At 36.0% G+C, this 19,113-nt stretch overlaps 1 protein-coding gene across 6 annotated transcripts in view; it reads left to right on the plus strand.

Annotated features, from left to right (window-relative positions):
• Enox2 (ecto-NOX disulfide-thiol exchanger 2) overlaps positions 1-19,113 on the plus strand; it is a 325,263-nt gene that overhangs the window by 134,437 nt on the left and 171,713 nt on the right. For 3 of the 6 annotated variants that reach the window (XM_070039729.1, XM_070039733.1, XM_070039730.1), the window contains exons 3-4: positions 6,465-6,612; positions 7,366-7,509. The exons of 1 other annotated variant lie outside the window; for it this stretch is intronic. In XM_070039729.1, the coding sequence (XP_069895830.1) occupies positions 6,540-6,612; positions 7,366-7,509 (217 nt within the window). In that variant the 5' untranslated portion in view covers positions 6,465-6,539. The remainder of the gene's footprint in view (positions 1-6,464; positions 6,613-7,365; positions 7,510-19,113) is intronic. 2 more of the 6 variants (XM_070039734.1, XM_070039732.1) reach the window with 1 other exon arrangement.

Below are 19,113 nucleotides of genomic sequence, written 5' to 3' on the forward strand. Positions count from 1 at the left end.
AAAAAGAAATGCACTCATTACCTGACTTATGTAACTGTAACCCCTCTGTACCTCACCTTGACAATAACAATAAAATCAAACAAAACAGCACAGGAAAAGTATAGATTAAAATTTGAAATTGATATAATGCTAAGTGGAATGTACCCCAAGATAAGGACACAAGAGCTCTTTCTTTGTTGTTGTTGTTTTTAATGTACTATGTGATTTTTTTGTTTCCTTTGTATGTTCTTCACCCCCTATGGTATATCCGCTATTGTCACTGTACTTGATTTTGGTACCCTGCATCTTGTATATACATTTGTCTAATTTGGAGAGGGGAAGGGGAATAACAAAATGCTGAAACAAGGACACAGGACGACCCATTGCAATAACGATACCAACAAGACAGTATATTGAAAATAAACTTTACAACTTCAGGGAGGTAGGGAAGGGATAGTGAGAGAACAACAAGGGAGGGGTAACAATGCCCAACAAGAAATGTAGTCATTACCTTACTCATGTTACGGTAACCCCTCTGTAGAGCATCTTTACAATAAAATAAAATTTAAAAAATAAAACTTGAAATTTAGAAAAGGATATATTCCTTTACCTACTTCTTAATTAGCATGGGACTTATAATAATTTACTTCAAAATTGTTTCCCATTCTTGCTTTTTTTATTGAAAAGGTGATATATAGAAGTGTTACAGTTACATAAATAAGGTAATGATTACATTTCTTTTCAAACAATGTTATTCTCTCCCTCATTTTCTCCCGCTTTCCCTCTCCACACTCCCTTCCCCCCAGGTTATAAAGTTCATTTCCAATATAGTGTCTTGTGAGTGTCACTGTTGCATTACTTCACCCTTTGTCCTTTGTCTTACCATTTCTGTGAGACATCCCCAAAATCAATTAAATTTATATACAATACAAAGCTATGGGGAAAAAATAGGAATAAGTAGAAAATAAAAGGTAAAAGTTGGAAATCAAAAAGCAGGTAGAGGAGCTGTGTGCCAAAGGTGAGGAGATTGGAAACTACTGGATAGGTTTATGAATGGTAGGTAGTCCCCAAGCATGATCTCCATAGTAGGATTGGTGTTATTCAAGAACTTAATAGAAATGCAGACTATTACTCAGACTTTCTGAATTTGAATCTTAAATGTAACAAGATTTCCAAAGAACACATGTGCAAATTAAAAGTGCCACGTACAATTCAAGCTAGGACATAGTAGGAGGCAGGACATGAAATGGATGGGGCTTTTTAATGAGTGATTTCAGTGCCTTGACTAAGTAGTTTGGAAATTCACTAAAAAATCACTACTGATGAAAATTGGCCTATTATGTCACACCTTTAAAAAGGCAACTTGAGTATAACCTTTTCCTAAAAGTTCTTATGTCTACCACCATTCAAGCAAGACCCTTAGTTGAAAATATTTTGCCCTTTTCTTTCCATTTCTTCCATTGCCTTCACTCATTAGTTACTCTTGTATTAGCTAAACCTTGGGTACTGGATTTATAAAACCCAGAATATTGGATTTACAAAACTTTCACATAAAAGGTTTCCTTTGTTTGCAATCATTAAGGAACCTGGAACTGAGAAATTTTCAGTTGTTTCAGGCACTGTTATCTTAGTTGAAAAGCGGAAGTTCACTCTTAACTCTTTTGAACATTGTGACTATTCTCCCAAAGGTAGCAAATGGAATGGATAAGTAGCATTTTGCTACTATTGTGGAATCAAAGGGTTTTCAGGCCTCACAGAGAAACCAGGGAGGAGGAATGAAAACAAAGAGGGGATTCCAGAGATGAATAAATTCCACAAAAGTGCCCTTCAACACATTAATTGCCTAACCATTACCCTGATCTCTTATTTTCCCAAAAGTTTAAAGCAATTTGGAGCAGGTGTATTGTGTACTACTCTAATTCCGGCAACTCAGTAGGAAAATGCATTAGTATTGAGTTCTTCAGAGGTCTGGTCTGCCTACATTGTGAGTTTAAGGCTGACCAGAGCTGCATAATGAGACCCTGTCTCAAATAAACAAAGTCTAGGGATATAGCTCAGAGACAGAGTGCTTGCCTAGCATGTAAAGGCCCTGGGTTTGGTATTGAACTAAATAAATTGTAACACCTCCCTCCCCCTGCCATAGAATCCAGTATCTGACTTTTAAACTGAAGTCATTTAGAAAATAAGATCAGATTACAGAAATTTGTTATGTAGACAAATTAGATAGATATGTTTATTGCCAAAAATTTGTATTTATTCTGTCAACATGAATTTCTATCTGGATATTGCTGCCTTCAGTTACCATATTTCTATGGACTTTAATCATTTAACTTAAAGGGAACTAATACAGAGAGGAGTTGTATTTCTTTTTGCTAACACTATATATTCTGAGTCCACAGCTTCAAGTAAAAAAAAAAAATAACGTAGATCCACAGTGTAACATTTCAGTCCTACAACCTGAGGCAATCATTAAAAGTGTTAGATTGCATCGTGAAGATTGGTCTTAATTGGACCTGATGGTAGAAATCTCAGTAAAGTGAATTGTGACAGTAACTATTGTAGCAGCTGGCCATAAAAAGTTCATTGATCTCCTTTCACAAGAATCATGAAATTTCTTCATTGCTTTTCTCAAAGGCCATGAATCATTTGCATATGTATGGCAGAAATCATTACATGTGAACTCCTTGACCTACAGATTGGAGTATTCACTAAGAACCACACTTCATTTTGAGATGTTTAAGCCCCCTAGATCCATTGGATGAGGAATGCCATTTTCCAAGGACCCTTTCCTATCGTGAATACTTTTTAAAGAGCCCTCATGTGTGCTATGAAGTCAGATAATCAGTATTTTAAACATGACAGGAAATAGCAGCTGGTTAGCTGTCTACACAAGTCAAGTTGGTTTTATAAAAGATTACATTACCATATGGATTTTTATTGTCACCATAACATACAGAATAGAAGAAATCTATAATATTAATGTTTCTTATCCATTTTTCTTTATCAATTTGTGCTTCTATTTGGACAAAGTAAATTTTGTGAGCTTGGGAAATAAGATGACAAAATATGATGGAAAAGAGCAAGCAAGGTACAAAGTTTTATTGTTTATCCTCAGGTATAAGAAAGCAAGGACTAAAAAAAAAAAAAGAAAGCAAGGATTGTGAGAAATATATAGGACTTTAGAAATTTTCTGACTGGATTCTCTGTTAGCTATCCTTTACACCCTCTTTTTTTTGTGAATGACTTAATAGAATCCTTAATATGTTAGACATCTCTATGTATACATTTGGTGATAATAAGTAAGATGACAATTGAACAAATTATATCTTGCTTCACATTAGGGAAAATAAAAGAATTTTCTAAACAGAGGAGGTGGTACTTCTTAAAAATTAAGTAAAGCCAATTGTGAATGCCTCAGAATCTAGCAAGGAATGGACCCCAAGCAAAGAAGTACTCCTTGAATTGAAACCTAGTGAGGAATCTTGTAGAAAAGACTCCTGTATTGCACAGAATGATCTAGCTAGCCCCACAAGTTTCTTCTAAATTGAAAAATATCCATTTCAACATATGTAGTAGAAAGTGATAAGAACTGCTTCCATAAGAGAGTAAGATAAGGGCTGGGAAGGTGGCTCAGTGGTAGAGCGCTTGCCTTGCATGCATGAGGCCTTGGGTTTGATTCCTCAGCACCACATAAGCAGAAAAAAAAAGCTGGAAGTGGCTGTGGCTCAAATGGTAGAGTGCTAGTCTTGAGCTGAAGAGCTGAGGGACAGCGCCCAGGCCTAGAGTTCAGGCCCCATGAACTGACCAAAAAAAAAAAAAAAAGTAAGTAAAAAAAAGAAAGTAAGATAAATTCTGTAGTTTGGGTGAGAATTTCAATATGGTAATTGCTTAGTTTATATCAGCATTTCACCAACAAGAATTATTGTACTTAAGTTGTCAGTTCTCCTTTTTAGGATTTAAATAATTTTAATGGGGTTGTTCCAGTTAAACTATTATTTGGCATAGATCAACTATATATAACACAGAAGAGATACTGTAAGTAATACTGAATTATTGGTTCATTTGGTGCTGTCTTAAGGGAGGAATGATACACTACAGTAAAAGTAGCTAGGAACCACAAGTGTCATAGGATTTTGCTATCTCTATAACCCTTGCTCTCAAACTACAAATCTCTAGAGACTACATTGGATCCTGGATAATATAAAATGTGGATTTATGTTCAATGAATCAGCTTACTGAGTGAAATGCCTCTCTCTCTTTGGCAAGAGATTTTTTCCATATAAAATATAAAGCTTGAGCTCCTTCCAAATTATCATGATTTTCATATGTCTGGATCTTACATATAGTAAATATACAAGAAAGTATTTGAAATTTAGATCTTAGTGTTATAAAGATCTGAACATTAGTATGAGGAATAAAATGCCTAAATCATACTCATATTATCATCTAGTAATAACTAAAGAGTAAGAAAAATTATAGTCAAATGTCTGTCACTGAATACCTATACCACATCAGTTTCTTTCTCCTTAGGTTCCTTCAACTTTTCCCAAAAGGTATAAAGAGCAATGAAAAAATTCAGATGACGGTAGTAGGGTATAACTTTGGATCAGGGAAGTTTAGATCAATTTCTTCATATTATGAATCAACAATTTGAGAAGTTAAAATGGCAATTCAATATTAATATTACATATTAATAATTAGTGATCCTGCCATATACATTCAACCCTAAAAGAGAAACTTTACCCTCAACAGTATACTCATTCCACCAGAGGAAACAGAAGTCATGGCAGCCTCCCTGGAAGCAGAAAATGGAAGAGAAAAACCATGCTTCAGTGTGTGTGTGTGTGTGTGTGTGTGTGTGTGTGTGTGTGTGTGTGTGTGTGTGTGTGTGTGTGTGTGTGTGTGTGTGTGTGTGTGTGTGTGTGTGTGTGTGTGTGTGTGTGTGTGTGTGTGTGTGTGTGTATCTGTATGGGTACATATATGATCTGATGTCATATTTTGAAGGCTCATGAATTACTTACTGTTACTAGCCTCTTTCGAAGATTATTGCTGTGACAGGCGCCTCAGTTACCTGCTTTAATTAAGCAAGGAAATGGACGAATATAATTTTCTATGAAATTATCAAATGAGGCAAAATAAGAAAGACATGATTAATAATCATTAATCATAACCTCCTAATACCAAAGCATTCCTTTTAATCAGAATTTGACCCATCCTGCAGTATAGTACTCAAGTGATGGAGATGCATTTAAGAATCTAATTATTTTAAGTAATGTTGCCATAATCAGCATCAGAAATTTTCAGATATGACATTAGTTCTTGATTATCAATTGCCAAGTCTTTACTCTAATTCCATGTTAATAAAATGAGTCACCTCCACCCCACCCCCACCCCCTATTACAGATGGATTATTTTATTCAACATTTACTTGTTTTAGTCTTGGAGCAATGCACAAGGATACAATGGTGGGGAGTGTGGGAAAGATCCCAGGAGACTATACAAACTTACAGCAAATAGTTTGCTTAAACTCATTTGGAATAATATAATTTCATAAATGTGTATTTGTTAATCTTTGCAATAATTCTCCTCAGTGTTAGCACTCTGTTTACACATTATGAAGCTAAGACTACGGTAATTACATGCTTAGCCAAATATTATCTATCTAGTAAAAGATACCTACAATCTGTAGCCCAGTCTTTCAGGCTCTTTTCATGCAACTGGTATCTTCCATGGAACTTGTTTAGATCACTATGGTATTGTAGAAAGGAAGGCCAAAATAAGATAAGGAATAGTTCACTAATCATAGTAGACTCTGGGACTGTTCAGTTAGAAGAAACATCTTCATTAGCAAATGATATAATAATCTAGTCTTTAAACATAGTCTGGGTCAATATTTTCTAAAACTTAATTATTCATGTTTCATAATTTCTAAAGATGGTAAAAATTTAAAGGACATTGATATGCATATGGATATAATGCCATGAATAGTTTTCTCAAAATATAGAAGCAAGTTTGACTCTTTCATTTAGTTACTCATGGAATATGAAAGAAAGATATTTGGCAAGCCCAAAAGGACATTGATTGAAGGTGTTCCAAGTGGAGTCTACTAGAGAAAGAATACTTTTTTGTGGGGGCTAAAAAACTAGCAAGAGGATGGGATGCTTGTTATTAAAAAATATATAATGTGAAATCATTTTGTTAGAGTCTTAGCATTCATTTAGCCTAATCTCAATTGACCCTTAGGTGACCAGATTACAAGCTTTTTACTGATATTTTGCAATTTTACCTCAAGAATTATACAGCTATGGGGTACAGAAAAATTGGGGTTAAAGAAAGGACCATATCAGGCCAACCTGATTCTTTTGTTGATAGGATTATGGGACTAGTGGATAAAAGGCTTAGAAGAGGTGTCTTTACTTTGGGCTTTAACAGAGCTTTTGATTCCACATTTCATGAAGTTTTAATTGAAACACTTGAAATTCCAGGTACAGCTGCCAGAGGAATAAGAAACTATCCTTGTTCAACCCTGACTGAACCACATACGACTTGAAGAATAGAAAATGGCTTTTGCCATTTTATATGGTGTTGCAGTGACTAGTAAAGTGGCCACACTTCATACAGCATTTGAAGAGGGTGAGATTAATGTCACCCATAACTCCCTATCATTCCTGCCAGTAAACAACCCCTTGCAATTTCTATATTTTGTTTTCTTCTCTTGTTTACTGTAGACTTATGGTTTTCTGTTCTAGAAATCTCTATATTATTGGAAGTGACTTTGATACCAGGATAGATTAATGAGCATATCTCTATCAGTTCAACAAAGGTTATGAGGAAATCCTGAAAAAACTACAGGAGATAATCCAAAGAATTCAAAATCAATATTGTTCACATTAAGAGTAGGTCTAGCCACAGGATCATTTAAAGAAATAAGGTCCTATCTTTTTCTTCTTTTCAGATGAAGTCTTGTTGTGTTATCTAGTCTAGCCTGTAACTCCTAGACTTAAGCTGTCCCCCCTGCCTCATCCTCCCAAGTAGCTGGGACTACAGGCACATACTATTACATCCGTCTAGTCCTATCTTTTAAAGGGGAAAATGGAAAATAATTGCTAACTTGAGGCTAAAAATGTTAAGTTCCCACAAAAACAGGAAGGATCTAACCAGTGACAGAGGTTTGAAAGAAACCTTCTGTCTGTCTTCTCTTTTAATTCTATACTTTTCAACATGCTCTGTAAGAACAGTAGGGGGCAACTTCCTTAAGTAATTCATCAGTTACTCCTAGGCTCTTTTAACTTAAAAGGTTATCCTGTAGTGGCTCATATAATAAAATCTGGAGATGATTCCAGTCCTTAATGGAGTCTGGACTTTGGCTTTCTTTTTCTTCTTTAGGATTGAACCAGCTACCCTTTGACCCTGCCAACAACAACGAGCCCCTGCAGTTTGGTAGTGCCAGTGGCCCTCTGGTCACAGAAGGCCTCATTGAGAATGGAGGGGAATCAAGCAAGAAAAGAAAGAGAACAAATACTCCTTCAGGTAAGATAGGTGATAATGCACTGTCTAGTGCTACAGGGTCAAGATTTTCCTAAACCCTATGAGATGGGTACTGTGCTAGACCTTATAGGAATTACAGAAATGAGAAAAGTCCCCTGCCCTCAGGATGGGATAGAGGGAACCGCATACATGAATAATTGATAGAGTATAATTAGTGCTGTAGCAAATGAGAATAAGGAAAAACTCTAAGAGCAGAAATGAGGGAGAATTTGGTTCAGAATTTGTGGAATGCTTCATCACAGAAGTGATATTTTCAGCTGATCATTGAAGAACTAGTAGATATGAGACAAAAGGAGTTGATTAAAGAGCATCGATTTAGTTAGAATAAATTGTATGAATGTCTTTGTATGTACATTTGGCAATCTACACTCACTTTACATCTAACACAGATAATTACATATATTTTCATCTCCCTATCTCCACTTCTGTTCTCCCTGATATATATCATGTCTACATGTCTTTTTTCTTTTTGAGACAAGGTCTCTCTGTATAGCCCAGGTTGGCCTTAAATGTATGATCTTCCTGTCTCTGCCTTCAAAGAGTGCTAAGTTTGGGCCCATATTTTCTCTTATGTCCTTATAATTCTTTCAGAATAACTGGCAAACAGATACTCCTTTAGAACAGCCAAATGAATTGCTAACCTCATCTGTAATCTTCCTCCCATTCCTCATCTCCCACTGACCTATTCTTATGTGAAATTTCTTCCAAAGGAATAAGAAAACAATAGGAAAATAAGATACTAACTGATATTTGATACTTTTAAACTTCTTCATTTTGTTGCTTGGTTACTTATTTGGAAATAATATACAGAGATTGATCTTTGATTTTGTGGCAAGCCTAATGCACATATTCATATTTTTTGACTGTTTACTTTCATTATTACTTTTTCTTTCAGCTTACACAATAGCATGTTTATATAAATATAACATCCTATCTGTCTTTTAGAGCATAAGACTTTCTGCTTACAAATCAAGATATTAGTTACATACCAGGCTGTATAATGAAAATATAGTCGAACATTGCCTACATGGAACCTTTAAGAAAGGATTGAATTAGGTGCTGGTGGCTCACACCTGTAATCCTAACTACTCAGGAGGCTGAGATCTGAGGATTGTGGTTTGAAGCCAGCCCAGGCAGGAAACTCCACAAAACTCATCTCCAAAAAACTACTCAAAAAATCCAGAAGTGGCACTGTGGGTCAAAGTGGTAGAGTACTCGTTTTTGAGCATAAAAATCTCAGGGACAGTGGACTGGCAAAAAGAAAAAGAAAGAAGTGAGGGGAAGGTGCATATGGCCTTGTCTGTGTTTTATGTATGTTTATATTTTAGATATAATTTATACATATGAGAGAAAACATGTGCCCATTGTCTCTCTGTCCCTCAGCTTTTTTGCTCACAATTGGTGCTTTACCACTTCAGCCAGACCTCCAGGGCCACAGACATATATCTTCTGAGACTCAATTTCTTCATTCATGCAATTAGAACAAGAATATCTAACTCCAGGGCTGGGAAGGTGGCTCAGTGATAGAGCGCTTGCCTTGCATGCGTGAGGCCCTGGGTTCGATTCCTCAGCACCACATAAGCAAAAAGAAAAAAGCTGGAAGTGGCGCTGTGGCTCAAGTGGTAGAGTGCTAGCCTTGAGCTGAAGAGCTGAGGGACAGCGCCCAGGCCCAGAGTTCAGGCTCCATGACCGGACCCCCCCAAAAAAAGAAAGAAGTGATTCTTACAGAGTTTTATTGAATGGAACACAGAAAGAAAGGCATGGTGATGAATAGACAAGAAATTGGCCTGAGTTCTAACTGAATCATATTCTTTCTCTCTCTCTCTCTTTCTCTCCCTTCCTCCCTCCCTCCCCCCCATCTCCATACATCTCTCTGTTTTTCCCTCCTTCTCTCCCTCCTCCTGAAGTTAGTTGCTTAATCTAACTTATTTTCTTCAACTATAGAAGTGAACTATGTTAGGAAAATGTTATTACATTATATTAATTATGTTACTAAATGATATAACATGCTTAACACAGAGTAAGCATTTAATAACATTTTGTTATTATGTAATAATATTCTGAACCTCATCTTTTTAAGCATCAGCATATTTCACATTTTAGGTTAATTATTATGGACACAAATTATGTCAGTGTGTGTATATTTATCTGCATTTTAAGTCTTACATTCAGTATAATAATCTCCCTTGATAATTTAAGGGCATAATTTCAGTCATTAGTTATTGTGCTCTATTACAGTTTTTAAGGTTTGCTATGGAATGTTATAGGTCTTTACCTCTGTACTACATTGTTTTAGACTTTGGTGCTTTTGCAGTTATTGAAGCCATGTTTTATGTGAGTTCTTTTTCCTTTCTGCACTAGTTTCTTATTCTTCTGTGTCCCTTCATGTAGCAACTGTTTTCCTCCTTCTTATTAGTTATGAACATTAAAAACAAAACTGTCTACTACCCAGTACTACTAGCTATTCTGGAGGCTGAGATCTGAAGATCATGGTTTGAAGGCAGCCCAGGCAGGAACGTCCATGATACTCTTTTTGTGTGTGTGTTTGTTTTTGTCGGTCAAGGGGCTTGAACTCTGGACTTAGGTGCTGTCCCTTATCTCTTCAGCTCAAGGCAAGTGCTCTACCACTTTAGCCACAGTGCCACTTTTGGTTTTCAGGTGGTTAATTGGAAATACTCTTATTTCCAATTAGCTGAAGTGGAAGTAGTAGAGTGCCAACATTAAGCAAAAAATCTAAGGGACAATACCCAAACCCTAAATTCAAGAAAAGTAAAGGGGGGAAAAAACAAGACTCTAATAGAGCAGTTGCAAGCATAGCAACTTGTATATAAAATACATACATCAGGTTGAACAAATTTATACTCCCACCAACAATGCAGTAAGGTTCCCTTCTGTCCACATTCCCTCCAGCATCAGTTGTTATTAGAATTCTTGATTATAGCCATTCTAACTGGGGTGAGGTGGTATCTCAATGTTGTTTTGCTTTGCATTTCTTTTATGGCTAGGGAGATTGAGCATTTCTTCATGTGTCTATTGGCCATCCTTCTTTCCTCTTCAGAGAAGTTTCTCTTCAAGTCTTTAGCCCACTTATTTATTGGGCAGTTGTTTCTTTGAGGATTTGTTGTTGGAGGATTTAAAGAAAGTAGTATGGAGGTACCTCAAAAGGGTCCAAATAGAGCTCCCATATGACCCAGCAATCACACTTTTGGGCATTTACCCAAATGATCACAAACAAGACCATACTAAAGCTACCAGCACAACTATATTAATTGCAGCATTATTTACCATAGCTAAGATATGGAACCAACCCAGTTGCCCCTCAGTAGATGAATGGATCAAGAAAATGTGGTATATATACACAATGGAATTCTATGCCTCCATCAGAAAGAATGGCATTGCCCCATTTGTTAGGAAATGGAAAGACTTGGAAAAAATTATATTGAGTGAAGTAAGCCAGGTCCAAAGAAACTATAGGTCCCATGGTTTCCCTTATTTGCAATAAGTAATATATGTCTGAGACAAGCAGAAAAGGTCAGATAAGTTGATCTTAGGTGAAATGAACCCCAAGATAAGTATTCAAATGTTTTTTTTTCTTTCATGTGATTGTTTCTACCACATTTATAAGATGATTTCTTTGTTGCTTTGTATGTCTCTCCCCCACGGTATAACCCCTGCTTTCACAGTATTTGATGTTGGTATAATTTGTAGAGGGGAAGGGAAAAAACAAACTGTTTAAATAGACATACAGGTGGACCCATTGCAACAATGAGATGTACAAGTCGTTATGTCAAAAACGAGCATTACAACTTTGGCTGGGGTGGGGAGGGCTAAGGAGGGGGATGATGAGAAATGTACTCATTATCTTGCCCATGTAATTGTAACCCCCCCATACAGTATTTTCACAATAAAAAAAAGAAAAAAAGATAAGTAAAAAAAAAATACATACATCAGCTCTCCTAGTTGGTGTGTCAGTTTAGTATGTTAAGCAAGAGCTAAGTAAATGGTCAATGGAACCTGCAGGAGATATAGGCCATCAACTTTTAAGATACCTTTTTGGCTATTATGAAGCTATTTTTTAAAATCATTTATTAGGTTTTCCCCTGTAATCATAAATGATGTGCTACTTTAGAATAATACCTTATGAACTGTAGTTAACTCATGAGGGTGGAGAAAAGGTACATGCATTAATGTAAATTATGAACTAACTTTAAAGTACTGACGTTTTATTTCTAATTAGGATATTCAATAAGAACAAAGTTAACTGTTACAGATATAGGATTTTAACAGTAGATTACACTAATCTATAATTAGCCGAATCAATTTGCATTCAAATAATGAATATGCTGAAGTTCTTTAAAAACAGTATGTTCTTTAAAATAGGTGAAATAAGCTGCTGGCAGACTAAATTAACTCCCTTGAAATCTTGTTCACACTATTTGCTTAGTGAACCCTTTCCTTGTATTACACAGGTAATTCCAGCCCAGGTTAAATTACCACTAATTCCAAATTACTGTAGTCCAAATTAATGAGGTTTTACTATATAGGGAGTCTCTTGTAATTGTTCAGCTGGCAATAATGTGGTATTATAAATGGGAAGATTACTTTATAATATTATTTTCTTCTGCCACAGTGTTCTGCCACAAAAGGAAGTGGGTAGGAACTTTTGTCTACTTTTGTTATGATTTCCTGCATCATAGCCAAGAGGCAAGAGAGGGGCAAAAGTTCTTTCAGGAGTTACCAGTCATTTCAGTTCTGAGATGAGGTACATGTCCAGCCATTCTTTCATATCACCCCATAACCCCACTGAGTGAAAGCCATCTCTCTCCCTCTCGTTCAATACAAAGAAGAGAAGCTGCAAAGCAATGACAGCTTCAGTTCCTCACTATACATCCCCCATTCTTCCTTTCCCATTCCCCCTACATTGTACGTTAGCTACAAACTGCTTCTTTCCTTTTGTACTAACCAGTAACCACTGCTATGGTTTAGATTTTTGTCCCTCTATGTTGTGTGCTGGAAGCTTAGTCCTCAGTGTGAGGACAATGTTGAGGTATTGGAACCTTTTAAGACACGGCACCCAGGAGAAGGTATTTAGGTCATTAGAGTTTCACCATCATGAGCAGATTAATGCTCATTAATATTGAAAGAGTAGATTAATACTCACAAGAGGAAGTTGTTATAAAAGTGCAAGCCTAGTCTCTTCTCATTCTCTTCCTTCCTTTCATACATGTCCCTTCTTCACGTGGCAAGTTTGCTTTACATTTCTCTGCCATGTTGTGAACCAGTCAGATGGAGATGCCCAAGTTGTTTGGACTTTCGAGCCACCAAACAATGAGACAAAACTTTTTTTTTGTATTAAATATCCAGTCTCAGATACTTTGTTATTGCAACACAAAGTGGACTAAGGCAACCTCTTCATCTCAAAGTCAGCAGGTTTTATTAGTTCTAAACCACCTTAACCTCTTTGTTTGATTTGATGCAGCAATCTCCCCTTCCTTAGATGCCCTTTACTTTTATCTTCCATGGCAATGTACTATGTAGTTTATTCCTTTTCTCTTTAAAAAATTATCACAGATTTATTTGTTTACAGTTTATTAGTATATGTTACATGCACAAAGGAATTTCATCATATTGTTATACATGCATACACTGTACCCAGATCAAATTCACAGGTTCTATCATTCCTCTCATTCCCCTTTCCCTTCTTAAAACAATTTGGACAGTTTTTAATGTTCTATTTTCATGTGTTTATAAAACACTTCAAACATATTCATTATCCTTATACTTTTCTTTATCTTCTCTCTTCCTACTGATACCTACCTACAATTTGAAACTTTTTACATACATGTCATTCAATTTTAAGGACTAGATTCCACATATGAAAAGGAAAATGTGAATTTGTCTTCATAGTCTCTCATATATATATATATATATATATATATATATATACATACATATATATATATATGTATGTATGAATGTATTGGCATGATCTTTAGTTTCATTCATTTTTCCCCTACAAATGCACAATTTTGTTCTTTGTAACTGAATAATACTTCATTGTGCATGTCCTTCATTGTGCAATGTCTTCATTGTGCAATGTCATTCTTTCTGATGGAGGCATAGAATTTCATTGTGTATATATACCACATTTTCTTGATCCATTCATCTACTGACAGGCATCTGGATTGATTCCATATCTTAGCTATGGTAAATAATGCTGCGATAAATATGCTTGTGCTGGTAGCTTTGGTATGACGTTGTTTGTGATTGGTGGGGTAAATGCCCAAAAGTGATATTGCTAGGTCATAAGGGAGCTCTGTGTGGAGTCTTTTGAGCAACCTCCATATTGCTTTCCAGAGTGGTTGAACAATTTCACATTCCCACCAATAATGCAATAGGGTTCCCTTTTGGCCACATCCCCTCCAGCACCTGTTGTTACTAGATTTCTTGATTATAGTCATTCTAACTAAGGTGAGGTGAAATCTCAATGTTGTCTTGATTTGCATTTCTTTTATGGCTAGAGAGGTTGAGCATTTCTTCATGTGTCTATTGGCCATTCTTATTTCTTCTTCAGACAAGTTTCTCTTTAAGTGTTTAGCTTATTTATTAATCGGGCAGTTGTTTCTTTGAGGATTTGTTGTTGGGGGATTTAGTTTTTTGAGTTCTAGGTATATTTTAGATATGAGACCCTTGTCCATTGTATGGCTAGTGAAGCTCTTCTCCCAGTCCATGGGCTTTCTACTGATCTTGCTAGCTATGTCCTTTGCCATGCAGAAGCTCTGCAGTTTCATGAAATTCCATTTCTCCAACCTTTCTTTGATTTGTTGTGCTTCTGGGTCTCTATTAAGAAAGTTTCTGCCTGTGCCAAGGAGCCCTAGAGTTTCTACTATTCCTTCCTGTAATGTTTTCATGGAGTCTGCTTTTATTTTGTGGTCTTTGATCCATTTGGAGTTGATTCTGGTGCAGGGTGATATATACACATCTAGTTTTAGTTTTCTACAAGTGTTTAACCCATTTTGCCAGCACCATTTACTGAAAATGCTATTTTTCTTCCATTCTATTTCTTTAGCTCCCTAGTCAAAAATTAGGTGGCTATAGGTCTTTGGGTTCATTTCTGGGTCTTCAGTCCTATTCCATTAGTCCTCAGGTCTGTTCTTGTGCCAGTACCAAGCTGTTTTGATGACTATGGCTTTGTAGTAGAGTTTGAAATTTGGAATTGATATTCCTCCAGCACTGTTCTTTCTACTAAGGATTGTTTTTACTATTGGGGGTCTTTTCTTGTTCCATATGGATTTTGTTATTGCTTCTTCTATTTCATTGAAGAATGAGATTGGGATATTGATAGGTATCGCATTGAATTTGTAGATAGCCTTTGGCAGCATTGCCATTTTCACGATGTTAATATTCCCAATCCAGGAGCATGGGAGGTTTTTCCGCTTACTTAGTTCTGCTTTAATTTCCTTTTTCAGGTTTTTAAATTTTTCATCATAGAGGTCCTTCACCTCTTTTGTTAACTCCTAAATATTTTATTTTTTGTGGGGCTTTACAAAAAGGGTTGCTTTTCTAATTTCAATGCTCTTCTCATTATTGTCATACAGGAAAGTCATTGATTTCTGAGGGTTAATTTTATACTTTGCCAAAGTTTCTGATCAGCTCAAGTAACTTGGCAGTGGAGTCCGTGGGAATTCTTTAAATATAAGATCATGCCATCTGCAAAGAGGGAGAGTTTTACTTCATCTTTCCCCATTTGGATCTCCTTTATGTCGGCATTTTGTCTTATTGCTCTAGCTAGGCATTCTAATACTAGATTGAAGAGGAGTAGAGAGAGTGGACATCCTTGTCTTGTTCCTGAATTTAGAGGAAATGGCTTTAACTTTTCACCATTAAGTATAATGCTGGCTGTAACTTTGTCATATACAGCCTTTATTGTATTGAGAATTATTCCATGATTCCTAGTTTTTCCAGAGCTTTCATCATAAAGGAGTGTTGGATCTTGTCAAATGCTTTTTCTGCATCTATTGAGATAATAATGTGGTTCTTATTCTTGCTCTTGTTGATGTGATGAATTATATTAACTGTTTTGCGTATATCGAACCAGCTTTGCATTCCTTAAATGAATCCTGTTTGATCATGGTGTATGATTTCTTTGATGAGTTGTTGAAGTTGATTGGCCAAGATTTTGTTGAGAAGTTTTGCATTGATACTCATCAAAGAATTCACTAGCATTTCTTGCTCGTTGTTTTCTTCATGGTATCCATTCTTACTGGGCTGAGATGGAATCTCAATGTTTTGATTTGCATTTCCTTTATAGCTAAGAATATTGGACTTGTCTTCATGATTTTATTGGCCATTTGACTTCTGTTGAAACTATCTATTCAGTTTATTTGCTCATTTATTTTTTTTAATTTTTTGGGGAAGGGATCTGGTTGTGGGGCCTGAACTCTTGGCCTGGGCACTGTCCGTCAGCTCTTCAGCTCAAAGCTAGCACTCTACCACTTGAGCCACAGCACCACTTCTGGCTTTTTTTTTCTGCTTATGTGGTGCTGAGGAATCGAACCCAGGGTCTCAGGCATGCAAGGCAAGCACTCTACCATTGATCCACCTTCCCAGCCCCTGGAATAGTTTTTTATATAGAATGAGAGATAGAAGTCTAGTTTCAGTCTCCTACACATGGATATCCAGTTTTCCCAACCTCATTTGTTAAAATATAATCTTTCCTTCACCATATGTTTTTGGTGTCTTTGTCACAAATCAGGTAGCTATAGATATGTGGGCTTGTTGCTTATCTTCTATTCTTCCATTTATTTACGTGTCTGTCATGCACTTCCTTATAGTTTTTGTTACTGTGGCTCTGTGTTATAACTTAAGCCATCTATTCTACTACCTCTATCATTGCTTAGAATTTTGCTTAGGATTGATTTGGCTATGCAAGGTCTTTTGTCCTTCCAAATGAATGTTTCCATTTCCATGAAGAATGATAATGGACTTTTGATGGGGATGTCACTTGAGTCTGTAGATTACCTTTGGTGGTATAGCCACTTTCACAATATTAATTCTCCTGACCCATGATCATGGGAGATCTATCTTCTACTGACTTATTCCATTTGTTTCTTCAACATTTTATAGTTTTCATTGTAGAAATATTTCTTTAGGTTTATTTTTAGGTTATTATGAAAACAGGATGGTTTTTCTATGTTAGCCTGCTCATTATTGCGTCTCCAATGCATAGTTTTAAGGAACATGATGGTGCTAAAAAAAGAAAGTATCAGCTATCTGAAGGAATGGTCAACTAACTAGGAATAGTTTTCCTACCAAAATGAACATCTAGATGTGGATATAATCATATTTCCATTGTTATTTCTCCATAGGTTTATGCTGTTGAAATACATGTTAGCAACTAAATAATACTAATACTCTTCAGATAGAGCTGAAGAGTAAAGTACCTGTTTCTTCCCCCAGTACCAGAAAAGAATTAAATACCTCCTGTCCGATCTAAGCAGCATTGCAAAAGTTAATGTGAATAATTTATAGCTTACAATGCAAAGAGCTTAAGCCATTTCCCATATGCAGTAATGATTGAATCCCAAGCATTCAATGTCTCCAGGAAGACTTCAGTTCAATAACAATTTGCAGTGGGGGAGTGATTCTTTCTCTTAAAGTATTTTTATATTTACTGCATTTTATAGATGAATTACTAATCACAAGAGAAGAGAGATCAGTTTGGCTAAGATGGACTACCATCACTAGGAACAGTAATTAGTGTACCAACTTCTAAATGGTTTTTCATTTGTTTGTTTTGTTTTGTTTGTTGGTCGTGGGGCCTGAACTCTGGGCCTGGGCAGTGCCCCTCAGCTCTTCAGCTCAAAGCTAGTGCTCTACCATTTGGGCCACTGCGCCCCTTCCAACCTTTTCTGCTTATATGGTGCTGAGGAATTGAATCCAGGGCCTCATGCATGGAATGCAAGCAGTCTACCACTGAGCTACCTTCCCAGCCCAAGTGTACCAACTTCTAGAAAGTATATAATCTTGATCATAAACTTCTTGGCTTGGTTCTTAATGTTTTCCTTTAGTTTTTTTGGAAATCAAAAGAAGACTCAGCAATATAAAGATAGTGAAAAGTTCTAACAATACAAATACTAAAAAGACAGCAGAAAGAGTGCTGTAGAGCAGCAAGAAAAGGTTTGGTCAGATATAAGGAAGAACCACACTGGAATGGGCTATTTGAAAAGTTGTTTAATCTCCCTTGGAAAGGAAATGAAAATGAGATGTGCACTCATCTGCTTGGGAGTGTTTTTGTTTCCTTTCTTATCTAGAAGAAGGGCAATGAGACAGGAAACTTTTTGATGACACTTATAGCCTTTGATTTACCTCAGGTTGACAGGGCTGAGACTTTTATTTCACGTGTACTTTGAAGTCCTCAAATGAAAGCATTGATTGTTTTTAAAGGGAGAAAATGCCACCATTTTATATTTTGGTGTGTGGTATTTCTAGCATGTCAGTTGAATTATTTTGCCAAAGGCAAGAAGAGTGTATTGTTCCTTCAGATGGAATTAAAATATGAAAAAGAGTAGACTAATAGCCCTGTTCATTTTCTTTATTCCTTTGGACATTTTATCTGATTACAGTTTCAAGAAATAAAACTATTATCTTGATAACTAAAGGATCAAAAGAGTAAGCATTTTTTTTCTTTCTCAGGTCTAATGGAAAGTCAATATGAACTTTTTCATCTTCAAGGACATTCTGGGGGGAGAGGAGACTAAAGGTAGTCCAAAATAGGCAGGATAGAAAAATACAAATATATCTCTCTTAATTTACCCTGAGCATCAGAATCACATTGGAATGATTCTGTGAGTTCACTGTACTAAAGTTTTATCAGATATGAAGTGTACACTAGTCTTCTTACATTGGTGGTTCAACATCTATTCATCCATAGTATTTTAGAATTTTAGGCAGTGTTTTCTAACTCCATCATTTGGATGATTATATAATCTTCTAGTAATAACTACTTCCTATTTTTCTAGCAAATTACCCATTGGACTTTAAACAAATCCTTTCTCTAGTCTGAGTTCCTTCATTACAAACTGACTAGGATTATAACATGTAATTAATTCATTTTTACTGAGGAAAGTTTATATATAACTCTGACAAATTCCCACCATGATTTAAAGCATGCTAGCCAAGTGGATATGAGTTGCCATATCTGCTATGGCAGGCATGTAAGTGAAGAATCTTTCATCATCAGAGAGGAAAGAAGTTTGAGACTAAGAAACACCTATGAAGGAATTGCTTCTGTGGGCCTGCACTCAGACAGCTTACAAATAAAAAAAACCTTGGAACAAGTGCTTACTTAGCATAGAACATCTTATGTTTCCCATCCCAACCAACCCTTAAAGCTACTACATCTAATGAAGAAAGCATTTATAATATTTTTGTCTGTCAATTTAAACTAGATTGCATAATTTTGTCTAGATAATCTCTTTCAATTCCTTGATGTTTAGGCAGGCTCATTTGAAAAAAATCAGCTTCAGTTCAGTAAAATTAAATTTCAAAGTAAGAAGATTCTTAAATTTTAATAGATTTTTTTTG

The sequence above is a fragment of the Dipodomys merriami genome, unplaced genomic scaffold (assembly GCF_024711535.1).
Source record: "Dipodomys merriami isolate MVZ:Mamm:240054 unplaced genomic scaffold, mDipMer1.0.p SCAF_3, whole genome shotgun sequence".
Taxonomy (NCBI): domain Eukaryota; kingdom Metazoa; phylum Chordata; class Mammalia; order Rodentia; family Heteromyidae; genus Dipodomys; species Dipodomys merriami.